This window comes from Neovison vison, chromosome 11 (assembly GCF_020171115.1).
Source record: "Neovison vison isolate M4711 chromosome 11, ASM_NN_V1, whole genome shotgun sequence".
In the NCBI taxonomy this organism is placed as follows: Eukaryota; Metazoa; Chordata; class Mammalia; order Carnivora; family Mustelidae; genus Neogale; species Neogale vison.
In genome coordinates, this window is record NC_058101.1 from 34,476,773 (window position 1) to 34,504,673 (window position 27,901).

Here is a 27,901-nt window from a genome sequence, read left to right on the forward strand (position 1 = left end):
CACTTCATAAGCCCCTGCCCAAGCACTCTTTGAAGAAACTACCATTTTGCTTTCCCAGCACACTTGGCACTTGGTGCGGCCAAGTTTTTGTGGGGTTTTGTTGCTGTTATTTTAGCATTCTAAAATGTGTGCCATGGTAACTCGTTGCACTTGGAATCTGCATCTCCCTAGTGAATAATGATATTGAGCATCTTTTATGTGCTTATGAAAACCATCTATCTTCTTTGGTGACCTATCTTTTGAAATTTTTGCCTGTTTAAAAAATTGGGTTTTTTTTTTCTTATTATTGTATTTATCCATAATTGCCCCAAGCTGGCAACAACACACATATCCATCACTAGTCAATGGGTAAACACACTGAGGTACATCCCTGCCACGAAATTCTCAGCAATGAAAAGAATGGAACCCCTGATACACAGAACGTTTGTGCTAAGTGAGAGAAGCAAGATCCCAAAGGTAAAAATGGTGTGATTCTATGTAGGACATTTGCAGAGAGGCAAAACGATAGGCACAGACACCAGGGAAAATACAGTTGATTCCAGGAACTTTTTTTTGCTTCACCCTGCCGGTCCCTGCCCTCTGACCTCTGCCCCCACTCTCCCAGCCATGGGTTTAATATTGGTGTAAGCTTGAGTTTCTAATGCCGAAACACAAACATGATTTTTCGCTAATTTTAATCGTGAAAATCGCCAGACAGGACGCATGTTGCGTGGCCCTCCGTTTTCATTCCCCCATGGACATGGAGGTAGCCTGGCTCTCTTCATCCATTCTCAATTCTGCCTACCTGCGAGTTATACAGGGAGATGGTTGAGCAGACGCATTTTAAGAGCTGAGGGCTGAACTGGGATTCTGAATCATAGAGGGTAGCGATGTGTGCTCCACCACCCAGCAGTTAGGAACAGGAAAACTAGTGGGTGAGGTGAGGGGGAAGAGGGGCAACTCAATTTCTTCATAGTACAGTGAATGCTAGGGAAGTGCCCGCTGTCCTGGTCTAGTGGGAGGTGGTATCTGCTGAATATTGCATGCAGGAAATGAACTCAGCTTCTTGACTAGGACTTGGAAATGTCTTCCACTTACAAAAAATGTTTGTTGTACATATTTATTATAAAAAGCCCTTGCATTTCATGGGGCAGAACATGAAGTCTTCAGACCATCAGACAGGAGAATTTTTTTTTTCTTTTCAAAAGTTTCATTACAGCATACTGTAGTTAAACCTGGTGGGTTTATTTATTTATTTATTTAAAGATTTTATTTATTTATTTGAGAGAGAGAGAGAGAGAGAAAGCACAGAGGGAGAGTGAGAGGGAGAAGCAGACTTCCTGCCTCAATCCCAGGACCCTGAGATCATGACCTGAGCTGTGCAGGAACCAAAACCTGGAGGGGATTTAGAATAAAGGTTCCATCCTTATGTGAGTGCAAGCAAAGTTTCTGCTGTATCTGGTGTTTTGTGGGGGCGGTAGAGGTTCTTTTAAAAAGTCATGTTAGTGTCGCCTAGGTGGCTTGGTGGGTTAAAGCCTCTGCCTTCGGCTGGGGTCATCATCCCAGGGTCCTAGTATGGAGCCCTGCATCGGGCTCTCTGCTCGTTAGGGAGCCTCCTTCCTCTCCCCCTCTGCCTGCCTCTCTGCCTACTTGTGATCTCTGTCTGTCAAATAAATAAATAAATAAATAAATCTTTTTAAAAAAAAAAAAATCATGTTAGGTCTTGCTCTTAAGAGTAGCCATCCAGGGTACCCAGTCCTTAAAATAAGAGAAAATATTACTTTCGGTGCTCAACTCCATAGCTTTTGTCGTTCAAGTTTGTTGTAGGTCTGAGTTTGCATTTTTCACTATTTATTGGTCCTTGTGGCCGTTGTTGGGCTAACTGACATCCGGGTTCTTGGCTGTCAAAGTGGAGTCTTGGGCTAGAGTTTGCACATTACCTGGGAGCGTTTTAGAAACGCAGGTCCCACCCCAAAGCTACTGATTCAGAGCTGGCATTTGCGCACTGAAGTTGGAAAGGCCCTGATCTAGGTCAAGGGCCTACCCAAACATCCCGCCTGCTCTATTGATAACCTTGTCAGGATCATGTGTGACACCCAGAAGTGCATCTTGGGTGAATTCTGAGGTGCAGGTCAATGGGAGTGTGGGGGCGTGCCACCTAACTACAGTGAGATTAATTTGGTCGGTGCTCCCTACCGAGCAGGGCACCGAAGATACCAAAACCAAATAAGGCATGCTTGAGTCCCCGGGCACACAGAAGAAGGCACAACATTGCATTGTCCGTTGTCTCTATCTGTGTCGTTTGACTGCCCTCATCCATCCAGGTCCAGTCCCTTCCCTGGAAACATTTCTCGATGTATAGTCCACTGGCCATCTTTCTCCGAATCCTTCCAGTGCATATATGAAAAGAGTGGGGTAGGGTGGGTCAGAGGTCACCCCAGACCCACCAAATCATACTCCTGGAGTGAGCCCTGAGATCTTCATTTTAATGATTATTTTATGCACATTATAATTTGAGAACCCCTGACCTGGGTGCTGCCTGGATAGCCTTAGTGATTATACAAGGTGGTACAACAGAATGTTTAAGTACAACTTCCTATATTTAAAGACACATTTGGAGGGGTGCCTGGGTGGCTCAGTGGGTTAAAGCCTCTGCCTTCAGCTCAGGTCATGATCCCAGGGTCCTGGGATCGAGCCCCGCATCAGGCTCCCTGCTTCCTTCTCTCTCTCTGCCTGCTCTCTGCCTACTTGTGATCTCTGTCTGTCAAATAAATAAATAAAATCTTAAAAAAAGAAAGAAAGAAAGAAACATTTGGAGTTTTTCTCATTCTAAATTCAATCAGAGTTTCTTGTGGCCTCGAAGTATAAAGCTGCTTTTATCTCTGGGTGAGACAAAGTGAAGATCTTTGTGGATGGCATTCAAGGATTGTTGAATTCATATTTATATATTTTCTGGTGACATGTTTTCTAGGAGCAAATGAAAATGCTTTGTTCTGTAATGAGTTAACAGCATGAACATTGTTATGACAATCCTGTGACTTTCTTGTTTAATGTTCATACTCATCTAATCAAACAAATTGAAATTGGATTACGGCTGTTGCACATCATAGCAGTTATTATCCAGTTTAAATGCAGGTCTAAAGGAAATAAAATTGATTTTTCTATGCTACTTGGGGACATCATAGGTTATTAGTGTGCTGGTTGAATTTTCAATTAGGTTTGTATGGAGGAGAGAAAGATTAGTGGTTGTGTTTTTTATTTTATTTTCTTAATGTATTATGTAAATAAACTGTAATATTTCATCCTAATTAGGGAGTCAGATGACTTTTAAAAGTTTGGCGATCTGCTTCCACACTTTTATTTAAAGTGTGTCAGGTTTTTAAAGTGGATAATAATTTTGAGGAACATTTTTATTTTTAAAAAGAAAATAATCAAGTTGTACACCATTATAATAGTTACTACAGAAACAGCTACCTTATTTTTCAGGGAATCAGATTTTCATAGGTGGCTGAAGCTGTCTACTTTTTTTTTTAAGATTTTTATTTATTTATTTTGAGAGAAAGTGAAAATGTGAGTGGGGGCCGGGGAGCTGAGGGAGAGGGAAAAGCAGATTCCCCTGCAGAGCAGAAGGCCTGACTCAGGGATGCAGGGACACGGGGCTCCATCCCAGGACCTGGGGTCCCGACCTGAGCTGAAGGCAGATGCTCAACCAACTGAGCCACCCCAACACCCTTGAACCTGTCTTTCTATAAACAAAGCCTTTTTTTTTAAATTGCCATCATTCTGTAAATGCCTTTTTTGTACTTGCTCTGTGTAAGGACCACCCCCCACACTAGGGATTTCAGAGTTTTTCTGATATGGGTCGTTCACAAAAACATTTTGATGCCACTGACTACCTGGGAAAGCAGAGCGATAGGCCAGAGAACACAATGACGATACCTGGCGAGCAGGAAAAGGCTTCCTGGAAGAGGTGACTTTTGATCTGGGCCTTGGCTCAGAAGTAGGAGTTGATAAAATGAAAATATATTCTTTAAGTTGTAAAAGCTTTGCATATTTATTATGTGCTCATTTAAAAAAATAGAAAAAAATGCTCATTTATTACATTTGAAAAAATATAGAAAAAAATATTACATATAGAAAAAATATTATTTATTATTTATTTATGTTATTTATTATAAATTTTAAAATTTATTACATTTGATCTTTATTTGACATATCAAGCACTAATTGTGTATCAGGAAATGTGGGTGATGCTGAAAATACAATGGAGAGCGGTCCACAGGAGCAGTTTTCCATCCACTAATTCACTGGAAAGACAGAACCCACTCCAAGCTATTGCACGCACAGTTACGGTTTATCACAGCGAAAAGATACAGGTGAAAGTCAGCCAAGAGAAGAGACACCCGGGGCAGATTTCCAGGAAATTTCCAGACCTGGAGCTTCCGTTATCCTCTCCTTGTGGAGTCATGGACAGAGTAACTTTTCCAGGATCGATGTGCAAGGATACACACACAGTACTGCCAGCCAGAGAGGTTCCTCTGAGCCTGGGTGTCCAGAATTTTTACTGGGGCTCCATCACATAGGCATGGTTGGTGAGTCGCGTGGTTGACCTCAGTCTCCAGCCCCTCCAGGGGTAGAATTGATGCCAGATACCCCAAAGTCCTTACCCTAATCACATCATCAGACTATCTAGCGTGACTCAAGACCTGCTGGCAAACAAAAACACAGGTGTTAGGCATGACCTTCCATCGTCTTCAAGATCACCTCCAGGAGCCAAGGGGAAAAGGCCAGACCTCTCTTTGGCCAAGTTTGAATTCTTTACTATACAGGCACAAAACCAAGTATATAAAATTCAATATAAAATGAAAGAGAAGAGGACGATAAAGAAACAATGCAGGATAGCGGGGAATGGAGGGGGTGAGGGTGTAGAACTGCCAGGCAGGAAGATTCTTCTCGAGGAAGTGGACTGAGATACAAAGGATGAAGGGGATTAGCCAGGTGAGCAGGGCAGTGTAGAGCATTTCAGAAGAAGGAAACAGATGGTGCTAAGGCTGAAGCGGGAAGTCGCTGGGCATGTTCCAGAAGGTAAGGCTGGAAGGAAGAAGGAATTGGACTGCCATGTTGGTTAGAGAGAGAATAAGGACCAGATCCCAGGTGGCCTCAGAGACCCTGGAAATGGTTATGGACTGTATCTCCAGGCAACAGGAAGTCACTGTAGGATTTTAAAGGCTGAGCGTGGATGCTCAGGTTGGTGATTTGGGACGCATGTGTGACCGACATGAGAACAGCCAGTCGGGAATGAGAGTGGGGCCAGGGAGGCTGTTGGGAGACTGAGAGAAGGTGGCGGCGGGACCTAGGGTGGAGGCAGGGGAGTGGTGAGGGGGTGCTGAGTTGGAGAGAACAGCGGCAGGTAAGGCTTGGCAGGACTTGTGCCAGGAGCCTGACGTCAGGCTCAGCTGTCCCACGGTGTTGTCACCTTCCAGCATCAGGCAGCTCTGATTTGTCATTTCCACCGTGCTGTAGGCAAGGAACCGAACTCACTAGAATTATGTGTAAGGAAGGAACAGCAGCCTCTGAAGGGCTGACGGGTGGGATTCTGTGAAATCAGTTCACGTGATGCGTCTTCTGACTGCTGGACCCCAAACCCCAAACTCACCCCCATCCCCAGCTCAGGCTGTGTGCCAAAAGGTGGTGGTTGCTAAGCAGTTAACTATAAGCAACTTTTCTAAACGGCTGAGGTATTACTGGTCTTAGATTCAGTTATACTGTAAGTGAAAACATATCCCCCCTTGAAAAACAACTGATGGCCTGAAAAGCCCCATACAGAGTTGTCAGCACAGAGCCCGGCCTTTAGGAAGAGCTGAGTAAATGTTGAACAAACAAGTAGATGGTTAATCTGCTTTTAAGACATGAACATTAAGAGTTTCCTGTACACCTGTGGTGTGTTTTACTAAACTCAGACAAGGGGACGCCTGGGTGGCTCAGTCAGTTAAGGGTCTGCCTTCGGCTCAGGTCATGATCCCGGGGTCCTGGGATCAAGCCCCACATTGGGCTCTCTGCTCAGTGGGGAGTCCACTTCTCCCTCTGCTCTTCCCCCTCAATGCTCGAACTCTCTCTCTCTTTTTCATGCTGTCTCCCTTTCTCAAATAAAAATATACAATCTTTTAAAAATAATAATAATAAACTGAAACAAGACCACCTAGTTGCATATTCCCTTGATTTTCTCTGTACATTTTGTCAGTTCTGTGCATGGTACTTTGAAGATAGCAGAAAACACGGCCGATGTCCCCTGTCTGTTTCACTTGTTGAATTGTCCAATCAAACATCTTGCTCAGAAACAATTAGTAGAGGAAGTACTTTCCTTACACACAGAACAAAGACAGTAGGAGACCTTGGATTTTCCTTTCAAATCCTGTTTTAGGGCGCCTGGGTGGCTCAGTGGTTAAGCCGCTGCCTTCGGCTCAGGTCATGATCTCAGGGTCCTGGGATCGAGTCCCGCGTCGGGCTCTCTGCTCAGCAGGGAGCCTGCTGCCCTCTCTCTCTCTGCCTGCCTCTCCATCTACTTGTGATTTCTCTCTGTCAAATAAATAAATAAAATCTTAAAAAAAAAAAAATCCTGTTTTAGTCAATGGCTGGCCAGCACTTATTTAAAATGCTGTCACTTAGCCAACTGGACACTTTCCTGCTTCTATGTATGGGGGTTTCTCAACTATAGATGACAGTGTTGGAACGCTGGTGTCATTTGGCTCCAAGTCAGCATTAAACAAAAGGTGCCTTAAGAGAGGCCAGGATTGGAAAGGTGTGTAGGGGTGAACTACTTGCTGTTAAGTGTTTCTTGTAAATTGGCAGGAAATCCGAGAAATAGAGCTTTCAGCTCTGTTCAAAACTTGCTGCCTGATTTATCAGACTGCAGTTGGCTCCTGCTTTGTCTTGACACTGCACAGGCTTTCTGGCTATGGTTTGCAGTGCCCCTCCCCTCCCACCCCTGCCACCTGCTCTTGCCCCCTCCCCCGCACCCTCCCCGGCAAGCTGGGTCTGTGAGGAACCAGAATCCCAAGCCCAGGGCGTCAGTTTTCTAAAGCGGTTCAGCGGGATTAGAATGAACTTTCCAAGCGCGGAGAGTCCCAAATGGGAGCTCTTCGCCCTAGAATTGGGGGTTGGGGGGGTGGTATGAAGGGATTCTATCCGGCTCTCGCTCGTCACCGGGCCGGGTCTCTGGCCGCCGGGAGCACCTGGCGGGTGCACCTGAGGGGCACACCTGGCGGGGGGCGGGGCGGGCGGGCGGCTCCTCCCCAGCAGCCAATGGGCGGCGGCGGCGGCGGCGGCGGGGGCGGGCGAAGAGCGCCCGCGGGCCGGCTCGGACGCTGGGAGGCGCGGACGCCTCTCGCTTCAACTTGAGACGGAAGGGCCGCGTGGCTGCTGGTGCGGTAGAGCGCCGCGGAGGGCCGGCTGGCGTGGTCACCGCTGTCTTCGTCCCAGCGCCGGGGCGGAGGCCAAGGTGAGAGACGTGGGGAGGGGCGGCGGGCCTTTGTCTGCAGGTGCGTGCGGAGGGGACGAGCGGGGTCCGAGCCCGAGCTGGCTCGCGGGGACGGCGAGGCGGGCCCGGGAGACCCGCGGGACAAAGGCTGCGCCCTGCCTTTCCCCGAGTCGGCGCTTAGCGAAGTGCGGGGTCGTGGGCGGCTGCTAAGGCTGAGGAGGAGTCTTTCTGCCTCGCGGGAGAGAAGGGTGGAGATGGGAGGGATTGGAGGGGTGGGGTGGGATGCGGGAGTCTTTGGATCCGAGTTGACCAGCGCGGCAGGAAGCTGTTCCGGGGTGGGCTGTTCGCGGGCTGTGCGCTGAGCATTTCTCTTGCGGCCAGGGTTATGATTGAGTAAATGAGTGCATTCATCTCCCATGCCCTCTGGTGAATCCACATTTGCCTTCTTGTCTATTAGGAGTGAAAAACAATCGCAGGATCTTGGTAATCCGATTTTTGGATTAAAAGCAGTGTTCTTTGGTGTAGAGAGCGCATTTACAAATAATCGTAGCCATAGGATTTAGAATATCTGTGTGACTTACATGTGAGAAAATGTTTCAGGTTCCCCAAAATGTAGAAAGTCAGCCAACCCCTCACCTCCTTGCTCTTGGCAAAAGGAGTTTTATGAAGAAGAGAAACGTGATGGAAATACTGTATACAATATTCGATTGGATTCTCAGGGAATGTGTGCCTTCTCTCTCCATTATCTGTTTCCCTGTACCAGTATCGTAACCAGACACGACTATTGATTCCCTAATTAATGTGTGGCTGTGAATCTTCATTACTGCCTACTGCCCTGGGTAGGAGAACACGGAGGAGCAGGCAATCCCATTAGTCTTTTTCTTTCTTTTTATAACTGCAGCCGCTGCCTGGCTTTGACTTGAATCCTGAATGGTGGGTTGTGCCTGCTTTCCTCGCGTTCTCGTTTTGGTTTCCTAAGACCACGGATGGGGGAGTCTCTCCTCGGGCCTTACTCTGCCACAAAAGCAGTTTGCAAGTTTTCTCCCTAAAGTTCAGATCTTTGCCACTGCCTTTCAGTTGGTGCTGCTTTTGTGAACGAATCATTTGGTGCCCTGAAGCCTTTCCCAGGAACTTAGAATAATGTATTGTGAGGAAAATAGCCTTAAATCCCTATTTTGTCCATCATTTTGTAAAAGTTATGGTGGCTGTGTTGTCCAGAATGAAATGTGAGTAAAAAGCTGAATGGGGGAAAGACTTTCCACAAAGCCTCAGCCGTTATCGTCGAAGAAGGTGCCAGTGGTTCTCGGCTCAGCAGGGAGTGAGGCTCAGAGTGAGGGCACGGGCTCTATGCTAGGTGGGTCATGAACCTCACCTTTCTGACACTTGGTGCATGAATGAGCTCCTCTATCATTGCAGCAAATCCTAGCTTTTGAGCAATGGGGATAATTTATTTAATAAGTGTTTATTGAACACCTGCTATGTGCAGGGCATTGGCACTGGTGATTAAAATGGAAAATGCAACAAGTACCCACTTGCTTTCTTGGTGCTCACATAATGCTGTCCGAGGATCCATTTGAGATCCTTTGAACTTGAGCACACCTGAGAAATAGTATGGATAGCAGTGAGGTGAGGCAAGAGGGTGTTGCTGCTCCCGCTGCCTTGGAGGTCCCCTGAGCCCAAGACTGTAGGTGCACACAGGTTGGGCCAAGGTCACCTCCTCTCTAAGGGTGGAGGTAGCCATCAGACCGTTGGGTCAGGCTTTTTGCACCTGCTTTCCTGGGTCATGGATACCTCTCAGAGGGGTCAGGGCCTGCAAGGAGGGCCAAAAGCTGAGTTCTAAAAGTGTTTGAACAGGGGCACTGTTTATTTGGATGTGGTCACTCCAGTCTGTTTCAAAAACTATCCGTCATGCCGTCTCTTGGTCTCAGCTCAACAGCTTTCCTCTTGAACGACCCCCCAGGGAAATGGATTCCATTCTGGACCATTGACTAAGCAAAGCTTTCCATCTGTCCACAGCCCCCAAGTATGAAGAGGTGACGCCTAGATTTAAAGACCTGGAACATAGTTGAAAAAACCCCAATTTACTCTTCCTGTACTTCTCGTGGTGTGGTGGGTTTTTGTGGCAGGGGGGTGGGTTTGGTTTTTGCTTCTTTTTTTTTTTTTTTAAAGAGTGTATTGATAATATATAACTTCTTATTCATCTGGGTTTCCAGACTTTTCCACAAATCTCTAGGGTTACATGAAAACATACTAAACAGTGGTGTAACTTATTCTTTTCTAAATGCCTATTTTAAACACAGACGATAACATTTTTGAGAAATTCTAAGACCTTTGGGTTCTTCTGGCCCTAATAGAGTATCTGGCATAGGATGCTCTCCATAAATGATTGAATTTGTTGACTGGGCAGCTGAATTAATATAGATGAAAATGCTTTATTTTCTGTTCTCAATATTTATCATCTATAGATTATCTTGCTGTTCAGCACAGATGGAACATCTGCATGTCAGGTGTCTTGTGAGGGACGTGCTGGAATGAGACAGACTAGGTGCAGAGAGGCAGGACAGAAGCCAGAAGAACAATTTAGGGAGCACAATGATATAGAGTATAAGTGTCACGAAAATGGTCAGTGGCGTGGAGAATATAGTGGAGTAGTTCCGTGGGGAAAGGGGCCACCAAGAGGTGGTCACATCTGAGCCGAACCAGAAGGCCGAGAAGTCAGGCACGTGGGGAGCAAGTAGGAAGCTCTGACCAGAGGGCACTTGGCACGTACAGGAGCTTGGAGCCAGGAGCAAGAGAGCCAGTGGTGTGTACTGGGGTGGGAGAGCCAGGTGGGGACAAGATTCTGTGGGCTTTTCGGCTGTGGTGGAAGGCTTGAGTTTTCTTTTTAATGCAATGAGAAGCCTTTGAAGGGTGGTAACCAGGAGAATGCCGTGATCTAGTTTATTTCATAAAAAAAAGATCTCAGGGAATGTTGTGAGGGGAATGGATGTCAGGAGCAGAAGTAGAAGCTGAGGGACCCGCTAGCAAGTCCCAGGCCAGGAAAGATCAAAGCTGTGGCAGAGGGGGTGAAGGAAGTGGACTGTGGAGATTGAATGAGCAAGACTGACTGTGGTAGTTGTAGGAAGTGGAGTTGTGTTCTCAGACTGCCCTGAATGTTTAGATTCATTGTTTATTTCTGTTTGAAATACAGATAAAAAGAAATAATGCCTGTTTAAGGACAAAGTTTTAAACAATAGAGTAACTCAGTTTCAAATTATGTTGTAGCAAGACCTCGACTTAATTTCATTTGATTCTCCACTGAGGATGGGCAGAGCTGTCCTGTGAAGTGCTGTGCATATGGCCGTCTTTCCAGGCCATTTTCACCCTTCATTGCCCTGACTAGCCTTCTTTCTTTTTTTTTTTTTTTTTAATTTATTTGACAGACAGAGATCACAAGCAGGCAGAGAGGCAGACAGAGAAAGAGGAGGAAGCAGGCTCCCCGCTGAGCAGAGAGGGAGCCTGATGTGGGGCTCAATCCCAGGACCCCGGGATCATGACCCGAGCCGAAGGCAGAGGCTTAACCCACTGAGCCACCCAGGTGCCCCCTGACTAGCCTTCTAAGCTGGTAACAGACCTTTGAGCATTTTCTCTGCTCTGTCATAAAAATAAAGGATCAACATAAGAAAGAAGACAGGTTTAAGCTTTAATCCATATAGAATTACTCTACCTTTGCTCCTGCTTTGAAGAAACCATTGATAATTGCATGGGACATTGTTTATTTCACATACAACAGTCTTCAGAGTCTCCACAACTGATATATTGTCACAAACACAATTTGTTCTGTATTTATCTGAAAGCAGAAAGAGTAAAATTCCTTGGTAACCTTGCGGGAACATCTCTGAGCACTCTGTGAGCTAAAAAGGCCATTGCCTTGTACAGTGTAGAAATGAAGTCTGGTTTCTGATGGGATATTTTTGTACCCTCCCACCTTCAGATTTATGAACTTGAAAACCGACAGTGTCTTCACCAGTTAACTTTGGTTTTGAAACGAACTTTGTTTTGGTTTTGCCCAAAAAAATACTGTTGCAGAAGATATTCCTTTCCTAGTCAGAATTTTAGGCTCAAGGAGGGACGGAAGTGATGGGCCTCCCAGCCCTTGTGACCTGGGTCCCTGGACTAATTACCCCGGAATATGGAAGCTTGTCTGGGGATGAATAAATTATGACAGTTGAAATAATTATGACCCAGGAAAAGCCGCTGCAGAGAGCCCAGTTGACAATCGGGCCTGATTTGGCCTGATTCTGTCATGTCGTGTCATGCCTCTGTTTGCCAGGTTACATGAAAATGCTGTTTGCTAGAAATCTAGCGTGACCTCGGCCCCCAACCACCCTCCCCCTACCCCCAAGAATAACATTCCTAGCCTACATGCGACCTTCTGGAAATAAAACGGTGAGGCAGAGTTCCGTATTGATTCCGACTCTTATGTCAGCCACGCATGAAAGATTGCAGTTGAGCAAAAGGTGTTTTTGGTTCTGAAGAAGCTACAAATGAGAAGCACTCTTATTCCCGCATCTGGATGGAGCCGTTTCAGGCTGGCTCCGGAGTCTGTCACCCGTCACAGGGATTATTCCAGCAGCTCAGACTGCCGTTTAGGCTCGGTTGGATGCTCCGCTCTTACCGTCTTGTAGGTCGTCATTCCTTCATACGGAGCCCCCCGTTTTCATCTTGCACTGGGCATCACCTGTTATTTAGCTGCGACGAGTCTCTGTCTGCATTCTGTGCTGCACCCCTGAATCAGGGTGTCGTCTAAACAGGGTTTTGGGACTTTTTCTGCAAAAGGCCTGATATTAAATATCATCTTTGTTGCAGCTACTGTTCTCCAAGTCCTGTTCTTCAAGCACAAGAGCGACTATAGATGATAGGAACCCAGTGGGTATGGCTGTGTTCCAGTGACACTTTCCTTTTTTTTTTTTTTTCTTTTTTTCAGATTTTGTTTATTTGACAGAGAAAGACATAGACAGGGAACACAAGTAGGGGGAGTGGGGGAGAGAGAAGCAGCCTCCCCACTGAGCAAGGAGCCTGATGTGGCACTAGATTCCAGGACCCTGGGATCATGACCTGAGCTGAAGGCAGACACTTAATGACTGAGCCACTCAGGTGCCCCCAGTGACACTTTATAAAAACAGACGGGGGTGCCTGGGTGTCTCATGGGTTAAGCCTCAGGGTCCTGGGATCAAGCCCTGCATCGGGCTGTCTGCTCAGTAGGGAGCCTGCTTACCCCTCTCTCTCTGCCTGCCTCCTTGCCTACTTGTGATCGCTATCCCTGTCAAATAAATAAATAAAATCTTAAAAAACAAACAAAACAGATGGGGATGGATGGTCTTTGATCCCAGGGCCATGGTTTTTCACCCTGGTTTAAAGGACCCAAGTGGGACCCACAGTGACAACTGAAAGAGGGACCTTGTCCTTTGAAAGGAAGAAGGTTCAGTCACTTTTGGCCAGCTGTGCAGTATTCTGAAAACCAATCTCCAAACTGGATTCCTGGAGGCAATCAGGCTGTTTGGGGTACTTCCATGACAAGCCATTATTCAGACAACCCAAGCCCACTCTTAAGCTTCTTCAAGGTGGCATCTTTATTTCATTTGTCAAATATTGAACACATATGGACAATAAGAGGAAAGCAGATTCAGACAGTGTGAAAACACAATGCTATCGTCCTGGGACTGTGTTTCTTGTTTCTTCAAGATTTCCTATATTTGTTGGAAAAGAAAAAAGAGGCTGGAACAAAGAGAAAGTTATCTTCCTGAACAGCAAAGATGGGTATTCTTTCAAGTGGTATCATGCAGTGAATTCTGCTGAGACAGCCCAGCCCTCCGGCGTGCTCCATGACGCTTGGTTCAGCTATCCGTACTTCGCTGCCTCGCTGTATATGGAAATGTGTGGTCCGGGGTCTTTTCCCTAAATGATAAGCAAAGGTTTATTTCTTCTCGAGTACAAATATAAAGAAAATTACTGGGGCAGTTGACAAGTCCTGATAGACATCAGTGTGCAATGGAAATTTATATATTGATTCCAGGAGCAAAGGAGCTGTTTTTCATTTAGACAAATGTTCTGAAGAAGGAATCTAGTTACGGGCTCTGGAAACATTATTGTTTCTGCTGGAGATGATCAAAGTATAGATTTGCTTCACTTCAGATAGAGTCACAAGAGATTGATAATCTTTTCAGAACTCTCCTCCTGCCCATTCACATGAAATATCTTTTATTAACATAGTTTCAGATGACATGAAAACAGAATGTGAGCTAAAGTCATTTTTAAAGTGCTGTCTGGGGCAAACAGCAGTAGGAGAAAATGAAATCCAGCCAACTCCGCATTACTCCCAGGTTCATTGCCTTAGAGTCTCACCGACGTGACCAGGAGTGGGGTGGGGAGGGGGGAGTCCTTTGTTTACTCTATTTAGTTATTCTTTCATTCATTCAAAAATATGTATGGACTACGTGGCCCTATGCACCAGGCGGTGGTAAGCAAATACTTAAGGTAGTGAACCAACACAGCAGGGAAAGTTCCAGCTCCCACAGATTTCCCCTTTTTTTGTGGGGTAGAAGGAAGAACAATTTAAAAACCAGAGTAGCTTTACGTGGCTGCAGGGGTTGGCAATGCCTGGGTGGCCGAGAGGGGTTTTCTGGAGGTGATGACAGTAAGGAGAAATCTTCCCTTGGAGACCTGAGGGCAGATGGGATCCAGGCAGTGGGAAGAGGGAGCACCAGGGTTCCAAGGTAGAAACAGGCATGTTTCGAGAATAGAAGGATGAGGGTGTGGCTGGAGCCCCGCAGGCTGTGGGTGCGGCAGAAAGTGAGGTCCGAGAGAGACACACGGGGAGTTTGGGAGGGCATCATGAGCGGGGCGGCAACAGGGTAATTGGCCACTGTGTAAAGGATGAAACCCTCAGCCTTTGCCTGGGAAAGTTGTTTCCACTGAACAGAGCACTTTTTGTTACCAGCTCCCACAGTGGTGGAACCAGAAATCCAATAGGCCAGGAGCGGAGAGCTGAGCCCGCCTCTCTTCACGGAGGGATGCATCCTAGGAGAGGCAGGCTCAGTCTGGTGCCGGGTGCCCTAGAGCCGTACAAGGAGAAGAGACCGGGCAAGCGGACCCGCTGGGTCCGTCTGGAGATCGACCACTTTCTCTTGGTGGGGGTGTTGAGCAAATTAAATTCCTTGTCATCTTGGATTCCTTGTTTTTAAAATGAGTCGTGATGCTCCCCGCCGGGTTATTGGGTTTCTTGACCATAATGTGTGCCAAGAACGGAGCCTGGGTGGAGAGCAGATTCAAGGAAATGGGCGCCGTCGTGCTGATTTTCTTCTTAGTCAGCCGTGCTGGTGTTGATGTTTGTCTTTGTGGAGGTGTTACTGAGTTTACAGAGTATCAGGAATACTTGTATCCAGATGGAAGTTTCCAAAATCAGGTGATCGAGTGTCTTGGCTCTTAGTGCTAGATGTACTGGCCCTCCTGTCTGCACAAAGAAGTGGAGAGTGGCTGTATGATGATTGCCCTAAGTCCTCTAGAATATTTAGAAACAGATTAAAGAATGTGCCTTCCCTGAGAGAGGCCCTCCACATGGCTGGGACGTGGAATGGAAGAGATTTCACCCACAGGCTCACCATGGTTTTCAGTGGGAGTCTTGTCTATGTCTTGCTGGTGCTGTGTGTCCCAGTAGTACTTCCTGCATGAAAGCCACTTTTCCAGTGGAGACCCTTCTTCCCTCTTCTGTGTCATAGTCAGAGAGGAGCCTTCGGGGTCTCAAGTAGTTTTTTTGTTTTTCCACGCCTGCTTTCAGGAAGGAAGCTAACCCATGGTTTCACAATTCAGGTATAATTTACATAATTTTGTCTTTTGATTATGCCCTAAATTTTATAACTTGAAAATGTAACATGGCATGAGTTTTGTCTCACTTAAGACCTAAATATAACTTGTATCTGTATTCTCTTTTCACAGATACTCAAAGAGGCTCGGTTGTTTTGTTGTTGTTGTTGTTGTTGTTGTTGTTTTACTGTAATACAACCCAGATGAAAGCAGACACTTGTTAATTCTTACTCTCTTCAAACATGGACTTTAAAAGAAAACAACTCATTTCCTGGTTGCTCTCAGATATCCCTTTTTCCCTCATTAGTAAGCTGACTGGTAACTATTGTGTCTTCCCTCCAGCGGCATGAGAAAGTCCTTTGTTTAGAAGAATGTGCCTTGAATTTCAATAACCTCACACCACTTTAGATCCTCACTCTCACTCGTATTGGAACTCTGACTCCCTGAGTCGGCAAGTTAACAGGCTTGCGTAGTAAGGGGGGGGGGTAGGAGCAAGGAGGTAGGAAGAGAATTAGCTTGCAGAATAAGCCGCACTATCAAAGACAGGTGCTTCTGTCACCCTTTGATCCTGGGAAGGACAGAATCTTCTCCTGAGCTGAATTCTCTGAAACTCCATTCACCAGATGGTAAATTTGCATAAATCCAGAATTCAGTTCAGTTCAGAGATCTTTTACCTGCAGGGTATGGATTCGAAGGGGTTCTGTGAATGAGTTCCAGGCTTTACTGAACCTTCTCCCCATCCTGCTAAGGTTGTACCTAAAATTGTGAGTTCATGCACATTTCTTTCTGGGGTATTTTCATCAGATTCCAAAAGGTTCCATGATCTGAAACAGGTTAGGGAACTTCCTCGCGGCAGACCTCCTTGCTGTTGACCGTTTGCTGGCGCCCCACTGAGCACACACGTGGAGCCCACACTACGCACCATCACACCGTGAACCTTATAGATCAATGGGTGTAATCCCCGCGGCCCTCTTAGCGGGTCAGTGCCGCTATCATTCCCACTTTACAGATGAGTAAACTGAAGAGCAGAGAGGCTAAGGGCCTTGACCAAGGGCAAACAACTAAGACATGTCAGGGGTAAGAGGCAAAAAACCTTGAAGCGAGGGGGAAAGCAGACCGCGAGGTTCAGGAATGGGTATGAGAGTCTTCGTGACATAAAGTTTTATAGTTTTTGCTTCATGGTCGTGTGGAGAACACAGGTCTGTGCTGGTGCTCCAGAGGCACAGCAGACCCCTCAGTGATGAAAGACAGGCATCAAAGAGGAGCGTGAAACAGAGCCCTGCAGAAACGGAACAAGAAGCCCACTGGCAAGTCCTGGCTCTACGTGCTCCGTTTGTGAAAAGTAGAAGGTCGTGCGCCGCATACGAAGTAGGTGGCCGTGCCGGGGAAGAGGGACGCGTCCTCCTCCAGAGAGCTGCAACAGACGTCGTCGTTCTGGCATGCAGTTTATTTTGAGGAATTTCCTATTCATTTGGATACCCAGTTACACATGCAAGTAGCTCTGTTATTTCAGGCTTATTTTAATGAAAACATTGCCAATTACTCCCACGTTCATTTTCCCAAGAAATAGCCGCCGAGAGCATACTGATGAGACCGTCTTGGACGTGTGGCTCGTGTGGAATTAATCCTGCAGTTTCGTTCCTCCCCCTGCGTGTACGGTGAGAGGGCAGCAAGCTTGCTCCTGGTGCTGCGCTTAGCCTCGCTCGCTCTTGGAAGGGCATAGAAGCCCGGCTCCAGAGGTTTTCTTCCCGGCAAATTTACAAGGTGTCAAATCAGCGAAGCACCTGCCTCTTGGACTCTTCTGCATTTTCTGATTGCTCTAAGTCCCTATTTACGGCTGGCTCTCACTTCCACACGGAAGTCAAGCAGCGTCTGTAACCCCAAAAGAACAAACCATGTTCAAAGTTGTTCTGCCGTCAGGGAAAACACTGTGTCTCCATATCGAGGCTCTTTCTTTAAGTGGATCGCTAGTAACGGATCTGATTTACAGTCTCTAAGGCTTCAATAATAATTATACTCAAAAGAAGCAGACTGTACTCTCCGGTCTCTAGATTGAAGATAAATTATCAGGCAAAGTTTTTACCATAGGTAGAGGCTTTTTGTTAAGAATAAAAAATTAAGGGGCACCTGGGTGGCTCAGTGGGTTAAGCTGCTGCCTTCGGCTCAGGTCATGATCTCAGGGTCCTGGGATCAAGTCCCGCATCGGGCTCTCTGCTCAGCAGGGAGCCTGCTTCCTCCTCTCTCTCTCTCTCTCTGCCTGCCTCTCTGCCTACTTGTGATTTCTCTCTGTCAAATAAATAAATTAAATCTTTAAAAAAAAAGAATAAAAAATTAAAAACATCTGGTATATGTGGAAAGCTAGCTAACGAAATGCTACCTGCTCTTTTTTTTTTTTTTTTTAATTGTAAGAGTCCAAGCGTTTCAACAAATCCCCTTCTGTTAAAAATCTGAGCACTAGGCGATTCCTAAACCATCTAATCTGAAATGAGCAACCAAGACTTGAGAGGTCAGGAGACTTACCTCACGGTCATTCAGTGTGGGAGTAGGATCCACGTCTTTGGATCCCTTGGTGATGACTTAAAATTGCGTTCATAGACTGACTGACAGAAGGACATGAGCAGGAGGTGACTTCCTCTCATCCTGTGGTCAACAGCAGCCAGCACATCTGAGGAGAGGGCCACAGCATCTCCCCCGGTGACATCCCATTTCACGGAGACATTTCTCCTGCAGTGCCCCCAGCATGACACAGCTGAGCCCTGAAGCTGTCCGCTGACTTAGTGACAATCACTAGAACAAGGCAGTTTATCACACCGTGTTACATGCTGGTACTCTTTTACACACACCATCTCATTTAACTTAATTCTCATGTTTACCCTGAGCCAGGTGTTTTTATCCCTTTTTCGCTGATGAGGAAGCTGGTTTGAAGGGTCACACCACATAACACAGTGTGCCTGGCACATAGAGGGGCCCGGGACAACAAGAGAGTGAGGAACGCACCCAAGGGAGCATGGCTGCCAACGGCTTGGGACATAGCTCTGTCTACATCCTCAGCCTGAAGGACCTCTTTTGGAAATTGTCATCTGCCTTCTCCCCCTCTGATAGTCCACAGTCCAAGGAGAGGGATGGAGGGTTCCCCTCTACATCTGAAGCCCCAGGTCCTTGGCCAAATCCTTTGCCCCCATCTTGAACACCCATGCATTGTAACTGACCGTAACTGACTGGGTCATTTGGGAGACAGACCGCAAGGTGAGTCTGCCAGACTGTGAAGAGTATGGGGTACCCGCCGTGGCTACGTTGTAAGAAGACTAGGAGTAGAGAGTCGTGCAGACCTGCAGTCAAACCCTGACCTCACCGTGTACAGCTGTGTGACCTTCATGGTCTTCAACCTCCCTGAACTTGGGTTCTCCTTTATCAGTGAGGACAGTAAAACCGAACCTCGTAGGCTTGCTCTTTGGGCCACACGGAGCCAGAGCTCAGGAAAGGGTGGCTGTCGGGAGTGTCACTGTGGTAGTCGTTATGGTTGCGTGCTGCCCCCTGTGGTGGGGTGCGCTTATCACAGTGCGCCCCTGAAATGGCGAGGTCCGTGTTTACGTATCTGTAGTACAGAAAGCACACGTGCTTATTGTATAGTATTCAAACAAATGTACTAAATAAAATCCTCCGGAAGCCCCCCTCCCAATAACGGCTGCCAGTTTGGATGTTCTATTGTTCCAGAGTTTTTGCTTTGCTGATACCAAAATACCTGAAGTTTTGTTTGTGGTGAGTCGCTGTATCTGCAGTTTGGGTTGTTTGCTCGTTCGGCCCCCCTCCCCTTAATAACAGGCTGTGGTCATCATTCTGGATCAGGCCATCCAGCTCTGCCTTCCTGCTGCAGGACTCGGGTTTCTTAGGGGACCCGCTTGCTGTCTCAACCCATGATTAGCTCCCCTCCCCTTGGGGCCCGGCTGGTGCTCCAGGACCCCGGCCGCAGGGCGCCAACAGGAGCAGGTTTCTGTGAAGGTTGGGTTTCTTCGTTCCCTTCTCGCTATCCTGTGCTCCCCGCCTCTGCAGGCCACTTGCTGTCCGTTCACTTGCATGCGTGTGACCAGCCCGGGCCCTCAGTGGTCCTCAAGCCCTTTCACATGGGCTGTGATGGGACCAGAGGGGATGGGGAGCCCTCCGGGTCCAGAGGTTGAGTGACTTCATCAGGGTCACCCTGGCATCTCAGGGCAGCACTGGGAGAGAAACTCGAAGCCTTTGGCCCTCAAACCCCATATGGCTCTGCACCCCTCTCCACCTCTGCTCCTCTCTTCCCTGGCACATCTGACCCTCACCCTACCGGCCTTCGCACATCTCACCCCTGCCCTTGACCTTCTGCCTCTGCTCCCCCCTGCTCTGTTGCCTTCTTATGATGCATTTGAGGGAAAGCAGGAGATGTGAATGTTGGAGCCCAATTAATAGAATGTCAGAAATTAGTAAAAACAGGTAAGACTGTTTCCAGTCATTGTTTCTGTACAGTTTTTATTGGGAGCAGGTGGAGCTGGAAAACGCAGACACGGGCCTTGCCAGTGTTTACTGCAAACAGTTTCCTGTATTTGCCTGTGATATTTTAAGCTTGATTACCTCCCCCAGTTGATATGTTGCCTCTAAACTCAGCTGGCATCTCTTGGCTTCATCGTAACGTGGCTCAAAATACACACTTCTGTGTGGCAGAGCTCAGCTAAAATAAGCACTGAAAGGCTACTCATCGCAGCAAAGTTGGGGAATGAGATGGGATGTCAGTGCTCAGAGTTGCCGTTAACGGGACTGTTTGATTTCCTGGATGCCGAGTGAATGCTAACGTGTTGTTTCTGCTCTGTTCCCTCATGCCTGCCCGGATTCAGAGAGAGGTAACCAACCGATTTTTACTTCTCCGTCCTCGTTGGTGTCTTAAATGTCTGGCAAAACTCACTTGCTTTCTTCATGCCGTATTACCACCGCCACAGCCGTCATTGTCTTTGAGAGGCAGAACTTGGTTCTGTTTAACCTTTTATCATCACCATTCTTATGTGTCCTCACTTAAAACAGAGTGTGGAATTGCATCTGGGTCCCTGCCCCCGCATTGCTTTTGACTCTGTTTGGGGATGGTGATGGGCAGAGTGATCAGATGTAGTGGGACCATGGCCACTCACTCATGGCTGGGAGCATTGAGTCCAGATGCTGGGGAGGAAACGTGACTAGAAATACTAACGTTGCATCCCATGTTGTATAAGGCTTTTCCCACTTCTTCAAGAGTTCATATTAGGACTGGTTAAGTTATGTATTCTCTGTGTAGGCTAACAGCCAGAAGGACTGTCTCCGTTTCAGTCTCAATTATTAGCTAAAAGATGAAGAATTCTCCTTTCTGACTAGATGAACATAGCTGTGGAAGGGCTATGACTCTGAAGCGAAAGGAAGGCAGTTGTACCTCAGAAGTGTGTGTTTCCAGTGCTCTGACCGTCAGCCTGTCCATTTGGTTGATGGGGGTTTAGGCTCCACTGTTCCACAGCTTTATAACTTAAGCTCCATTTTTGATGGAAGAGGAAAATTTTGAAGCTCCTCTTTTTGAAAGAATGGTAATGGTTACTGCTTGGCAAAGTGAAGAGAGAGAGGCAGTCTCCTGTTTGTGTTGGGGTCCATTTCGGGTGAACTGCTCCACTGGGGTCAAGCCGTCTCTGCTGGTGGTGGCCATTTTCCCTCCTCAGGATGAGCTGATCTCCCTGCTCAGTTTCTGTACAGCTGAGGAGGGGGAAGGGAGACGGTGTCGACTGGGTGGGTAACACTTCCAGGATCAGTCTTCTGGAGGGTATGGTTAGGAGAATTTGCCAACTTGACTGGCTCTTTCATTACCTTCCAGGAGGCTTTAGCCTCTGGAGGTGTTGGAAGCATCCAGAAGATGAGGAATGTGAGCTCCCTCATCTAAATAACGAGAGGTCCTGTCTGAGCCAACGGTGAGAATATTTTCAGATGTTTGCCAATTCCTCCCTTTCTGTATTTATTCCGATCTCCTCCCTGGGGAGAAGTCGCTCTGAATATTAAATTAACAGCAAGACTGTGTTCTTGAGAGGGCTGCGGATTCTGGTCTGCCAAGGCCACCTGGATTATTTGCAGAATTTAAATCTGTTTACACAGCTTAGGTATCTCACGGAAGTGCCTGGCGCAGGATTCCCTGTGGAGAATATGTGTTTACCCAGGTGATGAGTTCCTGGGACATCCTCTGAAGGGGCACTTAGCATCTGCTTCAGCTTGCAGAGGAGAAAGTGAGTTGAGTTGACAAAGCTCGAGAGCATGAGCTTTGTGAAATTAGTGCCTGCTGATGTGCCACTGGGTAAAATGGAGAAAACAAAAGCAAAACAGAACAAAAAATGGCGTGTGTGTGTCATGTTCTGCATTGACCATATAGGAAGATGACTTTCTCATCTCCTTTCTTTCTTTTCCCTCCTCCCACCCCAAAAATGAGATCTTCAGAGTATAATCAGAAGGTCCAAGCAGTTAGGCAAAGAAGAGCAAACAGTCTTGAAAATAAGATTCCTTCTCCCTTCAGACCCTGTGTGGGTGAAACGGTGGAGATATAGCCCTTTGTCAGAAAGGGCTGGAAGCACAATGTTTGCATCAGATCTGTCTGTGGCTGTTTGTCCTTACTTGCTTGTGGGTCCTGTCCTCTGTAGTAAGACAACTCCAGGGGCTGACAGCTTCTGGAGGAAAGAGAAGCCAGGAGGAAAGGGTCTTTAGGTACATTTCAGCGAGTCTTAATATAATTCATATGAGGGCAAATATTTACTAAAACATCTCTCATGGATAAGGAGACAGAATTTCAAAGGGGGCTTTTTCTTTGACCTCCTCCTCATTTATAATGACAACTGCCATTAATCGAATGCCTGTCACGTGGCAGCCTTCACAGATTCTCAGCATCAAACAGCATGGATTTGACGTGAGCAAACACGGATGACGTGGAAGATGTTGTCTTTTTGTGGCGCCTGGGTAAGGAGCGCTAGCAGAGGAGATGTGGTGAGAGTCTGGATGGAAGGGAATCCCCTAGAAAAGAGGGGACGGAGCTCCTCCCAGACAGGCCTGTGCTGTCCTGCAGCTGACAGCGTCCGCTCCTTCTGGGCTGCTTCAGAAGGCGGAGCTCGATACCAGGAGCCAAAGTTGCAGGGAGGCGAGCTTCAGGTCCTCCTTCAGAAAGAATATATATATATATATATTGGCTCACCAGGAGCATTTCTGCAGTGGAACAGGCTGATTCTTTAAGTAAATAAGATTTCATGTCACTGAAATATTCTACCACCTCTCGGGGCTCCTGTAGACAGGGCTTTGAAAAGTTTGCCTGGCTTACCCCACTAGGAGGCCTGTAGGTGCCACATAAGCTCCTTACCGGGAGAGAGAAACAAAAGCAGATTCCATTTATGTAAGGGGGTTACAGGGAAGAGAACTAGGGAAAGGGTGAATAGTTCTGTCTTGGCTCTTTTTTAATAGAATCCATTTGAATAGAGAATCGTTTCTTCATTCATTTCCTCAAAATGAATTAAGCCCCTGCAGGGTGGTTAAAATGCTGTTCAGCCGAGAACAATGAAAGCATTCTTTTGTCCTTTCTCCTTGCCATTAAGAAATTTGAGGCTGTCATGTAAGATGTCTTAGCACTGACATTTTTCCCTGACAGAACTGGAGGCTGGTCCTCTGGGGGAGTAATTACCAGGGAGAACAGCAAAAGGATAGGAACAGACAGAGTGGGAAACCCAAGGGCTCATGGGTAAAATGAATAGTGAAAGGGTAAATGAATAGCGAAAGGTAGTTGATTCCTGGTGCATGTTTCTGTGAGAGTTTAAGGAAGGGGCACAGATTGGTACAGCTAGAAACCTGTTGCATCCTGGTTTTTAAAGGAAACATGGTGACTGCGAGAAATAGTGGGGCACAGCTCCGTGTAGGGGGTCCAGAGAGGACTGGACCAGAGCCTCTTTGAGCACGTGGTTCCTCATCCAGCGTTGTAAAGGGAGCAAGCCAGAGCAAAGGACAAACGTGGTTCTTGCCGCTGAGTGCTAGACAGAATGTCTCAGACAGACATCTAGAAGAATTTGTTGGAAAAAATAGGAGCTGTGTTCTGACTGGACCTCAGAGATTACTGGGTCCCACTTTGTGGATTTGAAGGAGCATACTGAAGCCCAGGAGGTTGCTGTCCATTGGGATGCCTGGTCAGCCAGAGGGGGGTAAATAGAAGCCCACATAAGCCCATCCCTGCTGAGCTGTGAGAGGCAGGTGACCAGAGAGCCAGGATGGGCTCTGTAGGCGAAGGTTCCTAAAATGCCCAGCAGAAGGCTGACCTTCTCCCTCATACAGTTTCAGAGCCACCGTGGGCCCCGCCTGAGGACACCCCATGGCGTCTGGTGTTTTCCTCCCAAATTCACATGTGTGGCCCTAAGCTGGTCGCAGCCTTTTAGGTTTGCAGTGTGTCGGGAACACCATAGCTGTGGAGGTTTCTTGTCCCCCTCAGAATACACGAAGATCTCTAGAAAAGGTCAGAAAAAATTGCACTTACACGTGAGCCTGAGGTCTTTCCCAATCCTGACACTGACTGGAAAAAGTCTCTCTGAAAGGCCGTGTTGGGCAACGTCTTGATCGTTGTTGAAATTGGATGATGGGACATGGGGACTGTCCTCTCTACTTCTGTGTGTGTTTGAAAGGTGCCAGAATGAGAAGTTTAAGGGGGGAAGAATGGCAGATGAACTGTGTTCTTTTAACTCCTGCCCTTCTCATCTCCTAAAGCTCGGACCAGGGAAGAGGCCCAGGAGGCCAGGTCACCACAGACCTCTCTCCCTTCCTGTGGCTCAGACCAAAGGCCGGCCTCCATACCCCTGGGGACTTCTCCTGAAACCCTCTTTTTCTGATGCCTTTGGCACCAGCCTGTCCCCAGTGCTCTTTCTCTACCCTTTCATTGGGCCCTCTGCCCCAGCAAAGCCTTTAGATGCCTTTCTTTTCCAGTCTAGGCCTCATTTTGTCTTTTCTCATTCTCTGCTCTCATCTGCTGCCCTGACTTCAGCTGCCCTTCAGGCCCATGTCTCCAGCCCAGACCTCAGGCCTGAGCCCCTGGACTGAGTATCCACCTGCTTGGTGGGCCCCGCCACCTGGTAGCCCTCAGGTACCTCCAACTTACTGTCCTACCTGCTGCTCGTGAGCTTCCTCACCAAATCCTCCCCCCGCCCGGCCCCACTGCAAGAGCACTTAGTTGGCTCAGCAGGGACCCAAGAATTATTCTGGGTTCTCCGCCTCATCTGCTATAGCCTTCCTTCCAGGGCCTCCTTTCCCTCTCGCCCCTCTACCCTGTTCTCACAGATGCTGACTTAGCCTGCTTCGTGCTCATTCTCTCACCTGGGCATGGAACAGCAGCCCCCGGTGGGCGTATCACTTGAACCCCGTCATCCCACCCAAAGAAACCTTTTAAAACACATATTTTATGGGGTCCCATGCCATATGACAAGGCTCGAGGGCCAGGCTGCTGGCAGGACGCAGGTGCACCCTCCCCATGGTCCTGCCTTGCCCCCCACACACACCACAGCGCCTAGGAGTCTGCAAGGGACCAGTATTTCTTCCAGCCACTCCGTGGACTGACTGACCTCCGTGCCTTTACTCATGCTCCCTGGAATCATCCATGCCCTTCTCACCCTGGTCAGGTCCTTATGATACTTCAGATGCTCCTCAAATCCCACTGGACACCTGTATCCGTAGACAGCGGACTTCCAGGCTGAGCCTTGTCTGTGTTTGCCAGGCACATCATAGTGGCTCAGAAGGCATTTGTGGAAGGGAAGGGAAAGGAAGGGAGTATTTTTTTAAAACATAAGTTTTAAATCATATTCTAATTTAGTGAGAATGTAAAGCCTACTGGCAACTCTCTTAGTCCGTTAACAAATTATGACAGACGTGGCTCAAAGCAAGCACAGATTTATTCCCCCACAGTTCTGGAGATCAGAAATCTAACATGAGCATTCCAGATGTAATCACAGCATCAGTGGGGCTAACGGCTCCCTGAGAAAATCCATTTCCTGGCCTTTTTCCGCTTTTAGAGGCCACCTGCTTTCCTTGGCTGGTGGCCCCAGCTCCCGTTTTGTCCCTGAGATGTCAAGTCCTTCTTCCCTTGCACGTGTGCTGGGCCCAACCGGAGAATTCAGGGGAACAGCCCCCATCTCAAGTCCTTTCCTGTAACCCCCTTTGCCATGCGAGGTAACCCAATCAGAGATTATGGGAATTGGGCTGTGAACATCTTAGAAAGGTCCTTATTCTGTCGGCTAGAGCAGCTTTTTTCAGAAATGAGGGGCCGAGGTTTTGAAACCCCCAGTTAAGCGACATTTGGGTTTCATTCTGAATAAGGATGAAATCAGATCAGCCATGCATTTCACTGCACACAAAGGAAGTTGTTCAACTTGCCTCTGCCCCAGGTCTGAGAAAGGACTCACTGCCTCTTCAGATCCGTGGGTGTGGGGCCTGCGGGTGCGGAGCGTGGCTCCGTAGGAGAGCCGGGCCAATCTCTTCACCTCCACAGGGAGGCGAGAACCCCTGCTTTTTCCTGGGAAGCCCATGAAAGCCCCAGAGGGCTAGTCGCGGGACTCACGCTGTCAGGAGCTGACAGATTCCTCCCTCCCTGATCTATGAGCCTGGTGCCCACGCGGGGACGGGAAAAGACAAAGCTGTAAAAAAGAACTGTCAGAATCCTCCCGACAAAGCCTGCGGCCCCTGAGCTGCTCCTTTGGGAAGATATGGGTTCCAGATGGTTGCCTCAGGCATTCATCGCTTTCTCTGGAGCCAAAAGAAAATGAAGATTAATAATAATAATAATTTTTTTAAAAAATTACTCCTCGGGGGCGGCATCTGGAAGAACAGAGGGCACAGAGCCGCAGTTTGCTAGAATGACCCGTGGCTTCTAGATCAGGGCTGGTTCCATCTCCCTCGAGGATAACCTTGCAGTCCTGCGCTTGTGGGCCGACCGGCGGTCCCGAGGAGCAGGCTGGGTCTCGGAAGCCTCCCTCCCCAAATGTCAGAGCCGGACAGGAGCCTTGGAAATCCTGTTTCTCACCTCTCTCACTTGAAGATGAGGTTAGACTCCATTGCCCCAGGTTGTGTAGCTCAGTGGACTCAGGAATGAGACTAGAACTGGGGTTGCCCCAATCCCAAATCATTGCTCTCTGGCTGTTCCTGACACTCTCTCAGAGAGAAGAGACGCGTTGAGATCCGTGCACTAAGTACGAAAGGAGGATGCGACAAGCTCTTACCTATCCTTTTGCTACAGAATTTAAAGGCTGTAAGTGTTTAGACACAAGCAAGGTCCTAGGGCCCAGAGGGCCAATCAGGCTTGTGAGCTGGATGGACCGACCAGAGCGGATGGAGCAGTGTCCCCTAGACAGTACAGGGAGGCCAGGGTCACCAAGCGAGAGAAGATTCCGTGAGTGGAGACCCGCCTTTTCCGGAACAGAGGGGAGAGCTGTGAGGTTGGACGAAGGGTCCTGGAAGAGTAGGTGGGACAGGTTCTGGAACTCCAGAAATCCGGACAGGTTTTGGGCTTCGTGTGTGTGCTCATGGACCCAAAGAGATTCGGCCTCAGAGAAATGGCAGTGGAGCAGCGAATGTTGAAGGAAGACAGTTCTGTGTGGTGAGACACTGCATATGTTCTTGTAAGATCCATCCACAAAAAAGAGGAGCCCAGAGAGTTGGGGGCCAGAAACAGGGCTCCCCCTGAGCGTAGTCTCTACAAGGGAGGGCTTCTCCTACTGCTTTTTTAGATAACATGTTTTCTTGATGGTGGTTGAGACTAGACTGGGAAGGCCTCAGGGACATACTGTAGAGCAAGACCGTGCTCACTCCTGAGTCTGGGCCAGCTCCTCGCCCAGACGCAACCCCCTCAGTCCCTGGTCCTGAAGCTGTTCACACCTCTGACTGAGGGCCAGCTTACCCGCGGGAAATTGGGATGCAGCCTCTATTCCTAAAGGAGGAAGGAGCACTTGGTTAGTACCTATATGGCCAGGCCTGGACTGGGTATGGGGGGTAACTCAGGCAGGGCTCATCTGCACAGAGCTTCAGGGCACTGTGGGGAATGCAAACCCATGAACACACGTGGCCATGTCCGGTCGTAAGGGCCGTGTGTCTGGGTTGCCATGGCAGCGCTGGGGAGGCTGCCTGCCCGGCCCTGAGTCCTGCACGGTGACAGCGGCACAGAGAGCGTGAACACGCAGTGGGGAGAACACCTGAGAGGAGGTAGTCCCGGCAAGGGAGGACAGGTTCGGGACATTTTCAGGATGTCGAACAGGCCACACATGGGGAGTTGGGGGAGACAGGAAGGCCTCCGGGTTCTAGCCTAGAGGACACCGACTGTGATAGAAGACGAGGAGGGAGAAGGCTGGGGGAGCGTGTATTGAAGCAGGGGTGGACAGGCCGAGGCTCAGTGCCCTGACCTGCAGCCGGGCTCGGAGAGCCCCACCGCGCGTGACACAGGGCAGGCTGACCTCCAGCGGAGATCCCTGTGCCTTCCCAAAGCAGCCAGGGACAGAGCCTCTCGTCCGTCGTTATGCTCTTCTGTAACCATAGTATTTGTTGTCACTGTAGATAGAAGGCTCGTAAGAAATT

The 27,901-nt window shown here is 48.1% G+C and overlaps 1 protein-coding gene across 11 annotated transcripts in view; it reads left to right on the forward strand.

The window, feature by feature from the left end:
* The window catches only part of APBB2 (amyloid beta precursor protein binding family B member 2), a 374,503-nt gene that overhangs the window by 331,332 nt on the left and 15,270 nt on the right, over positions 1-27,901 (forward strand). For 7 of the 11 annotated variants that reach the window (XM_044224322.1, XM_044224331.1, XM_044224328.1 and 4 more), the window contains one exon: positions 20,161-20,166. The exons of the other annotated variants lie outside the window; for them this stretch is intronic. In XM_044224322.1, coding sequence (XP_044080257.1) covers positions 20,161-20,166 — 6 coding nt within the window. The remainder of the gene's footprint in view (positions 1-20,160; positions 20,167-27,901) is intronic. 11 annotated transcript variants of the gene reach the window in all.